We start from the raw sequence: 15,559 nt of genomic DNA, 5'->3' as shown, positions 1-15,559 counted from the left end.
AATATATTTTTCATAAGATGATGATATGAAAGAGATTATCCCCAAATGCTCTTGTTATCTAAAACTGGAGGTATAAGAATAGTGTAGACAAACATATGAATGATAGATGTATATGAAATAAGAAATCTAGTGATCCTTTGAGTACATGTTTTTTGATTTAAAGAAGAAAAAGTCCTGCAGTCATAGAGGTATGCTTATGAGGGTAGTACAAAGCTAAATGGATTCTCAGTTCAATCTGTTGTTGTGTTCTTACAGATAAACTTTAACTTTTGAGGCTATTTTACTAACCTTTGTGCCTATATGCTGTATATACTTTACTTCCATAATTTGCTGTACTCATAAATAAATGGCTACCTTGTCAGGTAAATATTTCTCTGATTTTGTTTTACCTGTTTATTTATTTAGGTCTCAAAACATTTGCACTTTAAATATTAAGCCAGATAAACAACACAGTTTACATTTTCTCTCTCATTTATATCTTTATTATTACTGCCTTAAGCTCATGCCTTTAAGTATTCAGTGAAGGTAGAGATGGATTGGTTAGTGGAGAGGCATAATATTTGTTGGAGAAGAACAGTCTGCTGCTATATGGACGATTACATATGGGCCAAATGTTTCTTGTATGTCTCTTATTTAAATTGTTTCTTAGAGATTAGTGTTTATTATTTAGCATTTTAGAACTTCTCTGTGGTACATATGGTTAAATGTTTGATAAGTAGTTGGTAGTGCAACATGCTTGGTTAGAAAAATTTAAAAATAGTAATCTTGAAGTTTAAAGTTTATGACAATCCATCTTTTTTCTTCTAGTTTTCTCTTTTTATCCCTCCTTTCCAGCAATAGATATCAGACTACTCTTGTAATCAAGATATATCAGCTATTTATCTTCCAGATTGAAAAGGAAATGTAGAAGAGGTGTTGATAGTATAAAATTTTGTAAATTTAAAATAAAACAACAAATTATCAAGTCCTTTTCAAAAATTGGAAGTTCTTGTTAGTCATTTGGAAATAAATGTATTATGTTTATTATTATTTATACATTTTATGATTATTTTTTAAAGATCTCCAAGAGGCTTGTCTCATTCTCCTTGGGCTGTGAAAAAGATTAATTCTAAATGTAATGGTGATTATCAAAGTATGTATCAAAAGAGATTAACTGATGAAGCTAAGATTTTGAAAAACCTTCATCATCCAAATATTATAGGTAAGTTTAAATTTTATTTGGTAGCAGGATCTTGTATATTATTCTGTTTATCAGAAACAGTTTATATAATTTCTTAACCATTTTCAGTAATAAAAATGAAGAGGATGGTGGTAGAGTTTGGTAAGAATCAAATTAAGGTAAACATTCTAAAATAAAAGTTCGTTTACATTTTTAGATGCTTAAGTATATATTTAAAACATCGTGGGATCACTTATATATGGAATCTAATGAACAAAATAAACTATGAACAAAAAAGACCCAGAGACATTAAAGCATGCAACAGACTGACTTGTTTCAGAGGGAAGGCAGGAGGTGGGGGGGAAGAGATTAACCAATAAACTTATAAGCGTATATGAATAGCCCATGGATAGACAAGGCCTGGGGAGGAGGCAGAATCAGGGTGGAGAGAGTCAGTGGGGACATCTAATAATTTCAACAGTAAAGATAAATTTTAAAAAATAATAATTTAAAAAATCATGGGAATAGTTAGTCGTGCCCTAGCTGCCTTGGCTCAGTGGATAGAGCGTCAGCCTGTGGACTAAAGGGCCCTGGGTTCAATTCAGGTCAGGGGCACATGCCTGGGTTTCAGGCTCGATCCCCAGTAGGGGGCATGCAGGAGGAAGCCCATCAATGATTCTCTCTCATCATTGATGTTTCTATCTCTCCATCTCCCTTCCTCTCTGAAGTCAATACAAATATTAAAAAACATATTTTAAAAGAATAGTCATGATGCTGGTACTATGGAGAATTCAGGAATATAGAGTGATCTTCATTTAGATATAAGTAGGGCTCGAACCGTTATATTAAGGAATGCATAAGATATTTTAAAATTTTAATTTGTGATACTATTTGTAAAAACTGAAGGCATTTTAAATTAGATGACTGAATTAATTTTATAAATAACTAGAGGCCCGGTGCACAGATTTGTGCACTGGTGTGGTCCCTCAACCTGGCCTGTGCCCTCTTGCAATTTGGGACCCCTCGGGGCATCTTGGAGAGCTGGTTTCTGCCTGATCCCCACAGGCCAGGCCGAGGGACCCCACCAGTGCACGAATCCGTGCACCGGGCTGCTAATATGCATATAAGATCTTTTGTTAATCTCTTCCTGCCACCCCCCCCAGCACCCCCATGATTCATCAGTTTGTTCCATGTTTCCATGCCTGTGGTTTCCGCTCCTGCGCTGAGCGTCTGCCCCCTTTTGGTCAGTGTGCATTATAGCTACCAGCCAGTTGCTTAGGCTTTTTTATATATAAACTAGAGGCCCAGTGCACGAATTTGTGCATAATTGGGGGGTCGATGGCAGGGCCAGCTGGCCAGGGGGTAGGGGCTGCAGGAGGTTGGCTGTGAGAGTGCACTGACCACCAGGGGGCAGCTCCTGCATTGAGCATCTGCCCCCGGTGGTCAGTGCACGTCATAGTGACTGGTTGACCAGTCATTCAGGTTGTTCCGTCGTAACGATTGCTTTGGCTTTTATATATACATAGATAGATAGCTGTTTCATTATATATTTGTCAGTGTTAATCAAGGTCCATTTTCAGTCACAGTACTATGAAAAACGTAAGTACTGTTGTCTTCCCTATTCTAGTAGAAAATGTTATGTTTCTTTAAGGTTATCGTGCTTTCACTGAAGCCAATGATGGTAGTCTATGTCTTGCTATGGAATACGGGGGTGAAAAGTCTCTAAATGACTTAATCGAAGAACGAAATAAAGACAGCCACGATCCTTTTCCAGCAGCCACAATTTTAAAAGTTGCTTTGAACATGGCAAGAGGGTTAAAGGTAACTGTACCATTATATTTTACGTGACTTTTGTGGAACATTAGACAACTAAGTACAGTCTAGCCCAGCCGTGGGCAAACTACGGCCCGCGGGCCGGATCCGGCCCGTTTGAAATGAATAAAACTAAAAAAAAAGACCATACCCTTTTATGTAATGATGTTTACTTTGAATTTATATTAGTTCACACAAACACTCCATCCATGCTTTTGTTCTGGCCCTCCGGTCCAGTTTAAGAACCCATTGTGGCCCTCGAGTCAAAAAGTTTGCCCACCCCTGGTAGCCGGTGTGCCTCAGTGATTGAGCGTCAACCCATGCACCAAGAGGTTGCCCATTCAATTCCTGTTCAGGGTATGTGCCCAGGTTTTGGGCTTGATCCCCAGTGAGGGCCGTGCAGGAGGCAGCCAATCGATGTTCTCACTCATGGGTATTTCTATCTTCTTTTCCCTTTCTCCCTAAGAAATGAAAACATATTAAAAACAAAGCAAAACCACCCTAACTGGTTTGGCTCAGTGGATAGAGCATCGGCCTGTGGACTCAAGGGTCCCAGGTTCAATTCCAGTCAAAGGCATGTACCTTGGTTGCGGGCACATACCCAGTAGGGAGTGTGCAAGAGGCAGTTGATTGATGTTTCTCTCTCATCGATGTTTCTAATTCTCAATGGGGAAAAAAAGGAGACATATGTACTACTATTTGTTATACTTTAAACAATAAAGAAAAAAACAATAAAATATATTAAAAAAAAAACACAGAAAAAAAAACCAAAGCAAAACCAAGTACATTACATACCTAATCACATGGTAGGATTCTTCTCCAACCCCGCAAAAGAAGGGGTTGCCTTGAGTCAGCGGTTCTCAACCTGTGGGTCGCAACCACTTTGGCAGTCGAACGACCCTTTCACAGGGGTCGCCTAAGACCATCCTGCATATCAGATATTTACATTATGATTTATAACAGTAGCTACATTACAGTTATGAAGTAGCAATGAAAATAATTTTATGGTTGGGTCACAACATGAAGAACTGTATTTAAAGGGCCAAGGTTGAGAACCACTGCCTTAACACATTGTTTGCGGGTAGTTTTTATTGTGCGCTAACAGGTGGCACGGGCCATTTTTGCAGTTGAATAGATTACCGTTATACCTGGAAGTACATACATAATTCACCATTGTATGTGTTAGAGACCCAAATTTTGTCCTTTGGAATTCGTATATCTGCATGTTAGCATCCCTTTAGAGCAATAAAAAAGTATAAAAATAAACGTATTTATATGTTACCCGCATTCTACCGCTAGTCTATAAAAAACGTATTAATACGTGTCCCGCGCTCTACTACCAGTCAACGTAAAATGTATAAATACGTTTCCCGCATACAATGTGTTAAGTGAAAGTTTCCTTATGGCAGCGGTTGCCAACCTTTCGGACCTCACAGACCACCAGTTGGTGACCCGCTGCCTTATGGAATATTTTATGTTACAGAGTGTACTATTTCCTTATTTTGAAAGACCTTCACATAGTCCGAAATAACGAAATAACCCAAGTTAGGCAGTTTTGCTTACAGAGATCACATGTTAGATTTAGTTATGAAAGGATTAAATTTAACACAAATTTATGATTACTGGGGGTGTAGCCTAACCCCCTGTTGATGTAAACAAGCTTCTTAACGATTGTTTTGTGGCCCTAGCTGGTTTGGCTCAGTGGATAGAGCGTCACCCTGCAGACTTGAAGGGTCTCGGGTTCAATTCTGATCAAGGGCACATGCCTGGGTTGTGGGCTCAGTCCTCAGTGGGAGGAATGCAGGAAGCAGCCGATCAGTGGTTCTCTCATCATGGATGTTTCAATCTCTCTCTCCCTTTCCCTTCCTCTCTGAAATCAATAAAAATATATTTAAAAAAAAAGATTTGGGATAGAGGTTTTGGCATCATGAATAGTCATCTATAGCAGCAGTCGCCAACCTTTCAGACCTCACGGACCACCAGTGGTCAGTGGACCACCAGTTCGCGACTGCTGATCTATAAGTCAAGTGAAAATAGCTCTCAATTTTATGCAAATAAATTATTGTGCCTTTGGATGGACACAGTGTTAGAAATAAAAATAATTCCATATCCTAAATAACTTAAACAGAAGTAGTGATGGCCCCAGAAAACTGTTGGATGACTCAAATGCAGATTAGGTAATGATACTGATGTCAAAATTGTACATTAGAGTTTAAATAAAATTGATATATGAAGTGTGAAATTGGAGAAAGGCAATATTTCTAAAGATACTTATTTTTTATTTTTAAATATATTTTTATTGATTTCAGAGAGGAAGGGAGAGGGAGAGAAACATCAGTGAATAGAGAGAATCATTGATTGGCTGCTTCCTGCCTGCGCCCCACTGGGGATCAAGCCCCCCCAACCTGGACATGTGCCCCAACCAGGAATCAAACAGAGACCTTCTGTTTCATAGGTCTACACTCAACTACTGAACCCTGCCAGTCAGGCTAAGTATATATTTTTAATAAGCGTATAGAAAAAAAAAAACTTTAAGTGGATAGGATAAACTAAATCAACAATTTGATTATTTAATAAATGACTTTAAATATATATAATGGAATTAATAAATTACGTATTTGAGCATATTGTCTTTATGATGGGCAACATTTAAATGAAGCACAGTGAGTATTTCAAGTTATATTCCAAGATTTTTGTCTGCATCACTTTCAAACCCAGTCATAGAGTAGATGCTCAAATGCTGATGAATGAACAAATAACAGGTTTGTAAGACATTTTTTATTATGGATGAATGTTGTTAGTTGTCAATTCTAAGAAAGGATTAATGTGTAAAACAAAAAATACTCTTAGATTATATTTCTGCTTCCTCTTCTTGTAGCCCTTTGTAGGGGAGGGATGGAGGGAGCGAGAGCAAGAGTGAGAGGAGAGGGGCAATGGGAGAGTGAAAGAGAGGGTAGGAGCGAGTGAGAGAGAAACATCTGTGAGAGAGTCATCAGTTGGTGAGAGAAGAGAGGGAGAGAGAGAGAGAGAAACATCAGTGAAAGAGAATCATTGATTGGCTGCTTCCGGCACACCAAGACCGGGAGTAGAACCACTGGATGCATGGGAAGATGCTCAACCAACTGAGCCACACTGGCGGGGCTTACTGATGTTTAAAGAGAGAGGAAATGGGAGGGAGAGAGAGAGAGAGGGAAACATCGATCAGTTGCCTCCTACACATACCCTGACTGGGGATTGAACCCAAACCTAGGTACATGCCCCAACAGGAATCAAACCTACAACTTTTTTGTGTACGGGACAACGCTCCAACTAACTTAGCCACCTGGCTGGGGCTTCTGCTGTAGCATCTTTTGATATAAAAGTATTAAAAAGGGTTTGTAAATAAAAAGCTTATCCACAAGATTTCCAACATATCTCTTAGATTTCTGGTATGTTTGACAGACCAAGATAACATGAGATATTTCCTTCTCTAGCTTCAAATAATTTGAAATGATGGTATAATTCTATAGTTTATGAAGGGAGTTCAAATTATATTTGTTTGAAGGTTACTTATGTGTATTTAGTTTGTATTTTTGTTCATATATGTTAAATTTTCCACTATTTTAGTATCTGCACCAAGATAAGAAGTTGCTTCATGGAGACATAAAGTCTTCAAATGTTGTAATTAAAGGTGATTTTGAAACAATTAAAATCTGTGATGTAGGAGTCTCTCTACCATTGGATGAAAATATGACAGGTGAGTAGTATTCTAATTTGTAAAATTTCTTTAATATAGTTTTAAAATTTCTAATTTTTACACGTTTAAATAAATAACTTTACATTCTTCAAAAATAAAAAACTATTCATAAAGTGTACAATAAAAATTATCCTTCCTGTATTTTTCACTCAGCCACCAGTCCCGTCTCTTGCCACATACACAGTATAAATTATTGTTTTCTTATTAATATATATTATAACTGAAGATAACTTTAGGAACTATTTCTAACCTAGATTGGGATTTTAAAAAAATGGTAGAAGATCTGGGAATAGAAAATGAAAAATTTTAAAAATATTTTAATTGTTGTTGTTAATCCTCACCCGAGGATATTCCTCCTGTTGATTTTTAGAGAGTGGATGGGAAGGAGAGAGGGTTGGGGGGAAGAGAGAGAGAAACATGATGCAAGAGACACACATTGATTGGTTGCCTCCCACACATGCCCTGACTGGGGCCCAGGACTGAACCTGCAACCCAGGTATGTGCCCTGGGCCAGGAGTTGAACCTGTGACCCTTTGGTGCCTGGGCTGATGCTCTAACCACTGATCCACACCAACCAGGGTGAAAATAAAATTTTAATAAGATTTTATAAAGGAATTCATTTAGCGTCAATACATTGACAAGGTTTGGGAAACTGATAGAAGAAGAAACTAGAGTGGAAGTAGGAGAGAGGTGCTAGCAAACGCCAGTATTCCACTTTTTGCCCCATCCCACCCCACTCATTCTTCTCACTTTATTGTAAACTAGTGTCCCAGTGCACAGATTCGTGCACATTGAAAGTTAATTAGAAGAAATATTTTAATATCCCTATTCGCATCTTGCTAATGAAAAGAAAATAGGATTCTACTGAGTCTCCTATCTACCAACTCTAGGACTTCTGTAAGGATGAAATGAGATGTGGCATGGGAAAATGCTTCACAAACATTTGGTTAAACTGTAAAATGTTTGCACCTGGCTATAAAGCCAGTCAGGTTCCTGGGCTGAAGAAACTCCAAGGTTGCTAGTCTCTAGGGAGAGGAAGCCGGGCGTTGCTATGTGACATCATTACCTGGCGCCCACAGCAACCATTGCTGGGCTGGGCTAAGCTGTGGGCCCCACTTTGCGCCATGGGGTCTTGGCAGTGTTGGCTGCGACTTGGTGGGGTATTGCTCCAAGATGGTGGGGCCTGTGTTCCACTTGGGGGAAGCCTAGTGTTGGTTTGTCGGTGCCAGGTCTGTGGTACCGTTTCTGTTTGCACATCATGATAGCTCCTGTGTTGTGTCTGCCCTCTGGTGGTCAGTGTGTATCATAGCTACCAGTCGGACGGACGAACACAGCCTTTTACATATATAGATACTGTTCATTCTCTTAGGGAATTTAAGTTTTATTCTTAGTGAGAACCAAGAGACAGCTTCAAAGAAAAAGCTTCTGCTTTTAACATATTTAATAACATTTAAATTTTTCTCTTTATATGAATGCTATTTAGAATACACACACACACACACACACACACACACACACACACCTTAATTTCCAGCTAAAGTTAAGGTCTATAAGTTGAATTGAAGGAAAAAGTCAAAATAAAGTCATGAACCCTCAGTCTAACTACTACAGATATGAAACTTTAGAAAAGGAGAATTTTTTAAAAAGAATAAAAATAAGTTTTTCTAACGTAATTTTCTCAATCCTTAATACATGAAGTAGATAAAACTAAGATGTAAAAAAAATTAAAAGACTGAGTAGATAAGGTCAGTCTATGCATTAGAAAATTGATTATATATATTGGTTAGGATATAAAAAAACCCCTTGGTTTACAAAAAGTAGAAGTAGCCTAATGTTTGATATTCATTGTCCTTAGTGAAATACATCTAGATATTAGTAACATAGTTGGAAACAATAAAGAAAAAAACACAAACAAATTTTTAAATTTAAAATACTTATAATTGATTCTAGGCTGAATGAAGAAATCAAATTCTAGTTGTAAAATATTTAGAAAACAGTGAGACTGTAATAGCAAATTGAAAGCAATTTGTTAGGGTCAAAGCTACACAAAGGAACACATTTTCATTATTTAACCTTTATGAAGTTGAGTCATTTCCTGAGCAAAAGCCAATATGTGATTCGACTCTTTCCCTTTTCCCTGATTTAGCAATCATAGAAGCATAGAAATGGTATTTCTCTCAGCCTAATAATAGCATAGTTTGAAAAATGAAGAAACAGGCACAGAGTAAATGTTTAAGGTTACAGAGCTTGTAAATGTCTTTGAACCCAGGCAAGACAATCTTGCTCTAGAGCAGAGGTCCTCAAACTTTTTAAACGGGGCCAGTTCACTGTCCCTCAGACATTCCACACATGTGCACTGTGGGCCTGGGACGAGTCGGCTGCTAAGCAGGACAGGCAACAGCGGTAAAAACAACCGGCGGGCCGTAGTTTGAGGACCCCTGCTCTAGAGTCTGTACTAACATCCACAATCTATTTATATTCTTACCACTTTCTAAAAGAATTGCTGATTCTCTACACCCTTGGCAACTATCCAGCTTTTTTAATATTTATCCATCCGATAAGGAAAAAGTAATTTGTATTAATTATTGAGGTTGAGTGTATTTTTTCATGTTTACTGGCTAGACTTGATAACCTTTAAACCACCTGTCAAATCATTTGCCCATTTTGGTGGTCGTTGTTTGCCTTTCTCAGTGAGTTCTTGTGCTGGCCCTTATGACAGTTCTACCTGTGTTTTGCTTGTTTCAGTAACTGACCCTGAGGCCTGTTACGTTGGCACTGAGCCTTGGAAACCCAAGGAAGCTTTGGAGGAGCATGGTATTATTACTGACAGAGCAGACATATTTGCCTTTGGCCTTACTCTGTGGGAAATGATGACTCTGTGTATTCCACACATTACTCTTGCAGATGATGGTGATTATGATGAAGGTATAACTACATATTTTTAATGTAAAACTCAATCTCTTTGGTTTGAAATAAGATTAGTTTGTAAAGTTACATTTTATTTTTCTATTAAGTTAATTTTAAAAAGAACAAGGTGTTTGATTTAGTTGCATGAGTTATAGATTATATTATTGTTGACTAATTTGGTATCATCTTGGTTTAATTGCATACAAAGGAGATGTAGATTAATTCAGAACAGGGAGGTAAATTGAGAAAATTCAGAGGAACAAAAAGTTACCTTAAAAACTCTCTTTGCCTGAGAAGATTAGAAAGCTATTATATTAAGGGTTGATGATCATAGATTAAATCCATGTAACAAATGCATGACAATAGCTATTCTACACCATGGGAGGACAATGGAAGAGACTGGTATAATGAAAAGCAAACTGGATGATGTTTCAGAAGGGTGAGTGAGCAGTCGATAAGATTTTCCATGATTTAAAGTGATTTTATTTGTTTCAAACTTTCTCATGAGCAGATAAAACTTTTGATGAAAGTGACTTCGATGATGAAGCATACTATGCAGCTTTGGGAACGAGACCACCTCTAAATATGGAAGAACTGGATGAGACATAGCAGAAAGTAATCGAGCTCTTCTCTGTGTGCACTAATGAAGACCCTAAAGACCGTCCTTCGGCTGCGCACATTGTTGAGGCTTTGGAAATACATGTCCAGTGATCTCATATGCACAAATACCTGAGCTTCCAGTAGGGCTCATATATATAACTGTTCTCTTTACTGTAATACGTTTATGTAGTTACTGTGAGAATCAAGCTATTAGACTGTTTGAAAGTGGCCTGTTTTAGAACCATAGCACCTTGTTAACATTTGAAAAACTTTGTATTATAAAGGTATTTCATTAGTATTTAATATCGTAGTGGGTTTTCTCTAAAACTTAATAAACCTTTATACTTAAGGAACAAGTATTGTAATTTGTTCATAGAGATTTAAAACACTAGCAAAATACCATAAACTCCTATGTCTAACATTAATTTGGGTAAGGGAACCAATACTTTTATTAGTGATTTTCCTTGAATATTTTCTACTTAAATGGATCAATTTAAATTAGCACTTTGAAGTACAGAAGTTTGATTTTCTTTTAAAACATAAAACTATGCTGGTCTTTCTTGGCTGATATGCTTATTAAATACTAGGGGCCCGGTGCATGAAATTCGTGCACTGGGTGTGTGTGTGTGTGTGTGTGTGTGTGTGTGTGTGTGTGTGTGGAGGGGAGTGTCCCTCAGCCCAGCCTGCCCCCTCTCACATACTGGGAGCCCTCAGGCATTGACCCCCATCACCCTCCGATCGCCTGATCGGCCCCTTGCCCAGGCCTGACGCCTCCGTAAGAGGAGTCAGGCTTGGACAGGGGACCCCCATCTCCCCCGATCACTGGCTCTGGCCCCCGCCCAGGCCTGAGGCCTCTGGCCCAGGAATCATGCCTGGGCAGGGGACTCCCATCTCCCTCTGATCGCTTGCTCCACCCCCCGCCCAAGCCTGACGCCTCTGACCCAGGCTTCAGGCCTGGGCAAGGGGACCATCATATCCCGCCAATCCCTGGCTCCGCCCCCCACCCAGGCCTGATGCCTCAGCCAGAGGAGTTGACCCTCATCACCCTCCGATCACCAATCACCGGATCGGCCCCTTGACCAGGCCTGAGGCCTCTGGCAGAGGTGTCAGGCCTGGGCAGGGGACCCCCAGCTCCCCGCGGTTGCAGGCTCCGCCCCTGCCCAGGCCTAACGCCTCTGGCCTAGGCGTCCGGCCCGGGCAGCGGGGACCTGCAGTGGCAGCGGGGGGCGCCGCGATTGTGGGCTTCGCTTTAGGCCCAGGCAAGGGACCCCTAGCTCCTGGGACTGCCAGCTTCGACTGTGCCCAGCTCCCATCACTGGCTCCACCCCTACTTCCTGCTATCACTGGCCAGGGCGGCAAAGGCACCTGATTCTCTGATCATGGCTGGGGCCGCCGTTGCCCTGCCCCCCAGCTCTTAGCTCCCAACTGGGTTTCCGATCACTGTCAGTGGCAGGGGGCTTCTTCCTGCTTTCCCTTTCGCCTCCCTGCATTGTGCCTACATATGCAAATTAGCCACCATCTTGTTGGCAGTTAACTGCCAATCTTAGTTCGCAGTTAATTTGCATATAGCCCTGATTAGCCAATGAAAACGGTATCACCGTACGCCAATTACCATTTTTCTCTTTTATTAGTGTAGATTAGTGTAGATGGTCATTGGAAGCTGAGAGAATATGGCACAGTAGCTCCTTGGGTATTTCCAAACATTTTCGGTTAAGGCTTGTCTTGTCCTCTTGGTTCTCCTCAAATCTTTGGTGTTTGCTTTCATTTATTAAATGTATTTCTGTACTGAGATCCTTTTTTATTTTTTGTTTTCTAATCTAGCTCTTAAGCATTTTACAGCTCTTGTGTAAAAATAATAAAAGAAATAGGATGATACAGAATAACGGACACTTTAGTTAACCAGAAGGTGTATTATCTATTTTATACTCCCATTGATCTGAGTGTTGTCATTAAAGTTGCAGAATGAATGTGAGTAGATTTCTTTCCCTCTCTTGGCCTTATTTTGTTAATCTGTAAAATGAGGGTGACTTGGGTCAGTAATTTCTATCTGTGAACCATAGCTCTGAAGAGAGCTGAGCCTAACCAGAAGAATCGAGCGTAGCCCCCCAAAGCCAAGCTAACCCCAAAGAGCTGAGCCTAGCCCCAAAGGGCAAACGCGAGGGGAAGCCTGTTCACCAACGCTCACCGACCACAACCTGAGTGGAAGACAGCTAACCACAGCTCACTTGGGCAAACGCGAGGCGAAGCCTGTTCACCAACGCTCACCGACCACAAATTGAGGGGAGGTCAGTTTACCACCGCTCACCGGCCAGAAATTGAGGGGAGGTCAGTTCACCACCGCTCACTGGCCCGAACAGTAGTGGAGGATAGCTAACTACAGTCACTCGGCCAAATGTGAGGGGAAGGCAGTTTGTTATGCCCAGAGCTCGGGGTCCCCAATAATCCACCCCCAGGGAGCCTCCTCCGATGCAAAAGCAACGAGTCTTTATTGATCAATTCTAGAATTGGCTCCCAGCCTCTATCCGGCACAGCGGTGAGGCGAGAGACCGTGTCCCAGGAGAACAAAGGTTATATAGGGCTAGCTATTTGGGGTGGGCTTTAGGGGTGGCGTGAGTTACAGAGATTGGTCAGGGTTTTACAGCATAAGGGTCAGGAAGTGACCATCACATTCTGAAGGTTGGAGCCGTCCTCCACTATAGCCTTATTAGGACCTTAGCTACATTTCTGGAGCTTCATTGGTCCACTCAGGTGGGTGGTTGGGAGAGTTTAGGACAATACCAGCATTCTTGTGGTCACTCTCGGGGGGTGGGGGGGCGGCTTGGGCTGGCTGAGGGCCCAGCCTTGCAAGACAAGATAGAGGAGAGGGAGAAGAATATGTCCCTGCTTCGTCCTGAAGAGGGAGGAGGGTGCATTTCTGCTTAGTTCTGCTTAGTTCTTTCAAGTTCCGTTCTGTCCCTTCATTCCTCCCTTGTCTTGGAACTCACGGCTCAATCATGAGACGGACTGCATTTCTACCTCCCCCTCCGTCGCTAGAGGCCGGTATTGAGCTTGTAAGACCATTAATTGAACTACCCCTATGCGTTCCTTGACAAATTGAACTAGCTTGTTAATAATGCAGGGGCCAAAAGTTAGCAACATTAGGAGGATTACAAGGGGCCCGACGAGGGCAGAAATGAGAGTGGTTAACCATGGGGACCAATTAAACAGGGATTCATACCAAGACTGAGACCGCTCTTTTTCCAACTTCCGCTTCTGCAATCCTTCCCTTATGAGGGCCATAGACTCTTTAACAACACCTGAGTGGTCAACATAAAAACAACATTCCTCTCCCAAAGCTGCACATAAGCCCCCCTGCTGCAGGAATAGCAAGTCTAGTCCTCTTCTGTTTTGGAGCACTACCTCAGATAAGGAGGTGAGAGAATCCTGTAAATGGGTAATAGATTTTTCAATTCTGTCTATGTCTAGGGCAATGGCTGCTCTTAGGGCTCCATAATTCTTGTCTTGTATGACAAGTGAGGATATTCCAGTCCCTGCTCCCGCTAGTCCCAGTCCCAAGAGGGCGGCCATAGTTAAGGCTGTGATGGGCTCTCTTTCATTTCGGGGATTGGCAGCGCCGAATTTGTTAAGGACTTCTTTCTCTGAATGGTATATTAACTTGGGAATTAACTGCACGAGCACGCAAAAGCCCTCCTTCTGGGAATTAAGGACCAGGGAGTGGACACAAGGAGCGAGGCCACTGGAGCAGGCCCACCATGCATTCTTGGGAGGCAAAAGGTATACTGCCTCTTCGGGATAGTCAGAGTTTCGTTGCAGAGATGCAACTGCTCAGGGGGTACGTTGCCTACGCAGGCCCCCTGCCCCATTACTGCCTGGAGGGTTAGCCTTGCAACAGTTTGCTGCCACCTGCAGGAGCTGACAATCGTGGCGGTTGTATAGTTACCCTTAACCGCGATACCCTCATAATACGGTGGCTCAACGTCTAGACAGAGCCAGCAAGATTTGGTCAGGTCAGGCCTGGAGGCATTTAAAACATAATAAGCTCCTATAACCATGCTTATAAGTGGGTCTACTTCAGGCGGGAGGGTATGACTCAGAGTCAGGTTCTTCGTGGTAGGTGCAAGTAGGGTGTTAGGCAGTGATGCTGGGGCCCATGCTCCTTCAGTTGTAGATACCCGGGGAGTGGTCAGCTGAGGTTGAGGAGCTAGTACTTTGTTGGGCCCCATTCCCACAGGGGAATGATAGTGAAGGGGGATATTTTGAACCCAGAGGGTGAATAACATCCCAGGGTCCGCCCTACGCAAAGCCCCCCTGCAAGAATAGATTCGGAACCCCCAAGTCTTTCCGGTGTCCCATCCTGTACCCTTTCTCTCCTCTTTTGTGAAGGAAATGCTCACGGGGTTGCAGTAGACACGGCCACTCTGGGGACACGGTGGAGCAGCCGGTCGCCCGACGGTGATTAGGTCACCCTTCTTGGGGGCCTTCCACCAGATGTGTCCGGTTGACACACATGACCAGGAAGCACAGAAGTAGTCTCCAGCACTTCCACAAGGGTCATTTCCCCGGGACCGAGCTTGTGAGTGTCCGGGGCAGACATAAAAATAGAGGATTCTCCTTGGTTTTGAGTCCTCAAAAGCCTGGCGTATTGCCGCACCCAGGCAGTAATCGCTGGTGTCGAGTGGGTTGGGAAGGAGAGTTAGGAGGTCTACTCGCAGTTCAGGGAACCAGGTGTCTTTGGGATGGATTTGAGAAGTCTGATTAAGGATCACCCCTGAGTTAGTGTCTATGATCTGCCAGGTGATATTATAAGGAGTGTGTGGGCTCCCGGTGGCAGGAGTGTTCACGAGTAAAGTTACCAACATCAGGTAGGTCGAGTACGCCGCAGCTTGAGCTTGAGCGGGTTGCGCTGGTCTTGGTCGATGCTCCATTGTGTGATGAAGTCTTCCTGGATTGCAGAGGGGTCAGCTGGGCGAACGTGGGAGTGATGGACCCAAGTCGCGATGCCGTCTACCTTGAGAGCGGTGGGTGTAGTCAGCACGACGATGTAGGGGCCTTTCCAGCGTGGTTCGAGGGTCTCCCGGCGGTGTCTTCTGATGAACACCCAGTCACCTGGCTTGTACTGATGAGGCGTCGGGGTGGGGCCAGCCTCGTATATGGCGCGGAGGCGCGGCCAAATGTCCTCATGTGCCCTCTGCAATTCTCTTAGGAAAGAAGATATCTCCTGATTTTCAAACTCAATAAGAAGTTCAGCTTTTAGATTAGGGATGATAGGAGGGGGCCTACCAAACATGATCTCGTAAGGGGTGAGTCCCAGGGTGTAAGGAGAGTTCCTCACCCGGTAAAGGGCA

At 42.3% G+C, this 15,559-nt stretch overlaps 1 protein-coding gene across 2 annotated transcripts in view; it reads left to right on the top strand.

Moving 5' to 3' along the window:
• LOC308520342 (lymphokine-activated killer T-cell-originated protein kinase-like) overlaps positions 1 to 15,559 on the top strand; it is a gene marked incomplete at its 3' end in the record, with an annotated part of 96,986 nt that overhangs the window by 14,367 nt on the left and 67,060 nt on the right. Inside the window, exons 3-7 of one of the 2 annotated variants that reach the window (XM_081092828.1) lie at positions 1,059 to 1,201; positions 2,811 to 2,980; positions 6,578 to 6,707; positions 9,453 to 9,632; positions 10,126 to 10,774. The exons of the other annotated variant lie outside the window; for it this stretch is intronic. Coding sequence (XP_080948954.1) covers positions 1,059 to 1,201; positions 2,811 to 2,980; positions 6,578 to 6,707; positions 9,453 to 9,632; positions 10,126 to 10,223 — 721 coding nt within the window. Of the gene's footprint in view, positions 1 to 1,058; positions 1,202 to 2,810; positions 2,981 to 6,577; positions 6,708 to 9,452; positions 9,633 to 10,125; positions 10,775 to 15,559 lie in introns of those variants that run through there. 2 annotated transcript variants of the gene reach the window in all.

This window comes from Myotis nattereri (assembly GCF_964212035.1).
Source record: "Myotis nattereri genome assembly, chromosome: 5".
In the NCBI taxonomy this organism is placed as follows: Eukaryota; Metazoa; Chordata; class Mammalia; order Chiroptera; family Vespertilionidae; genus Myotis; species Myotis nattereri.
The sequence above is the reverse complement of the archived record's forward strand: the minus strand, read 5'-3'. Positions and strand labels throughout refer to the sequence as shown.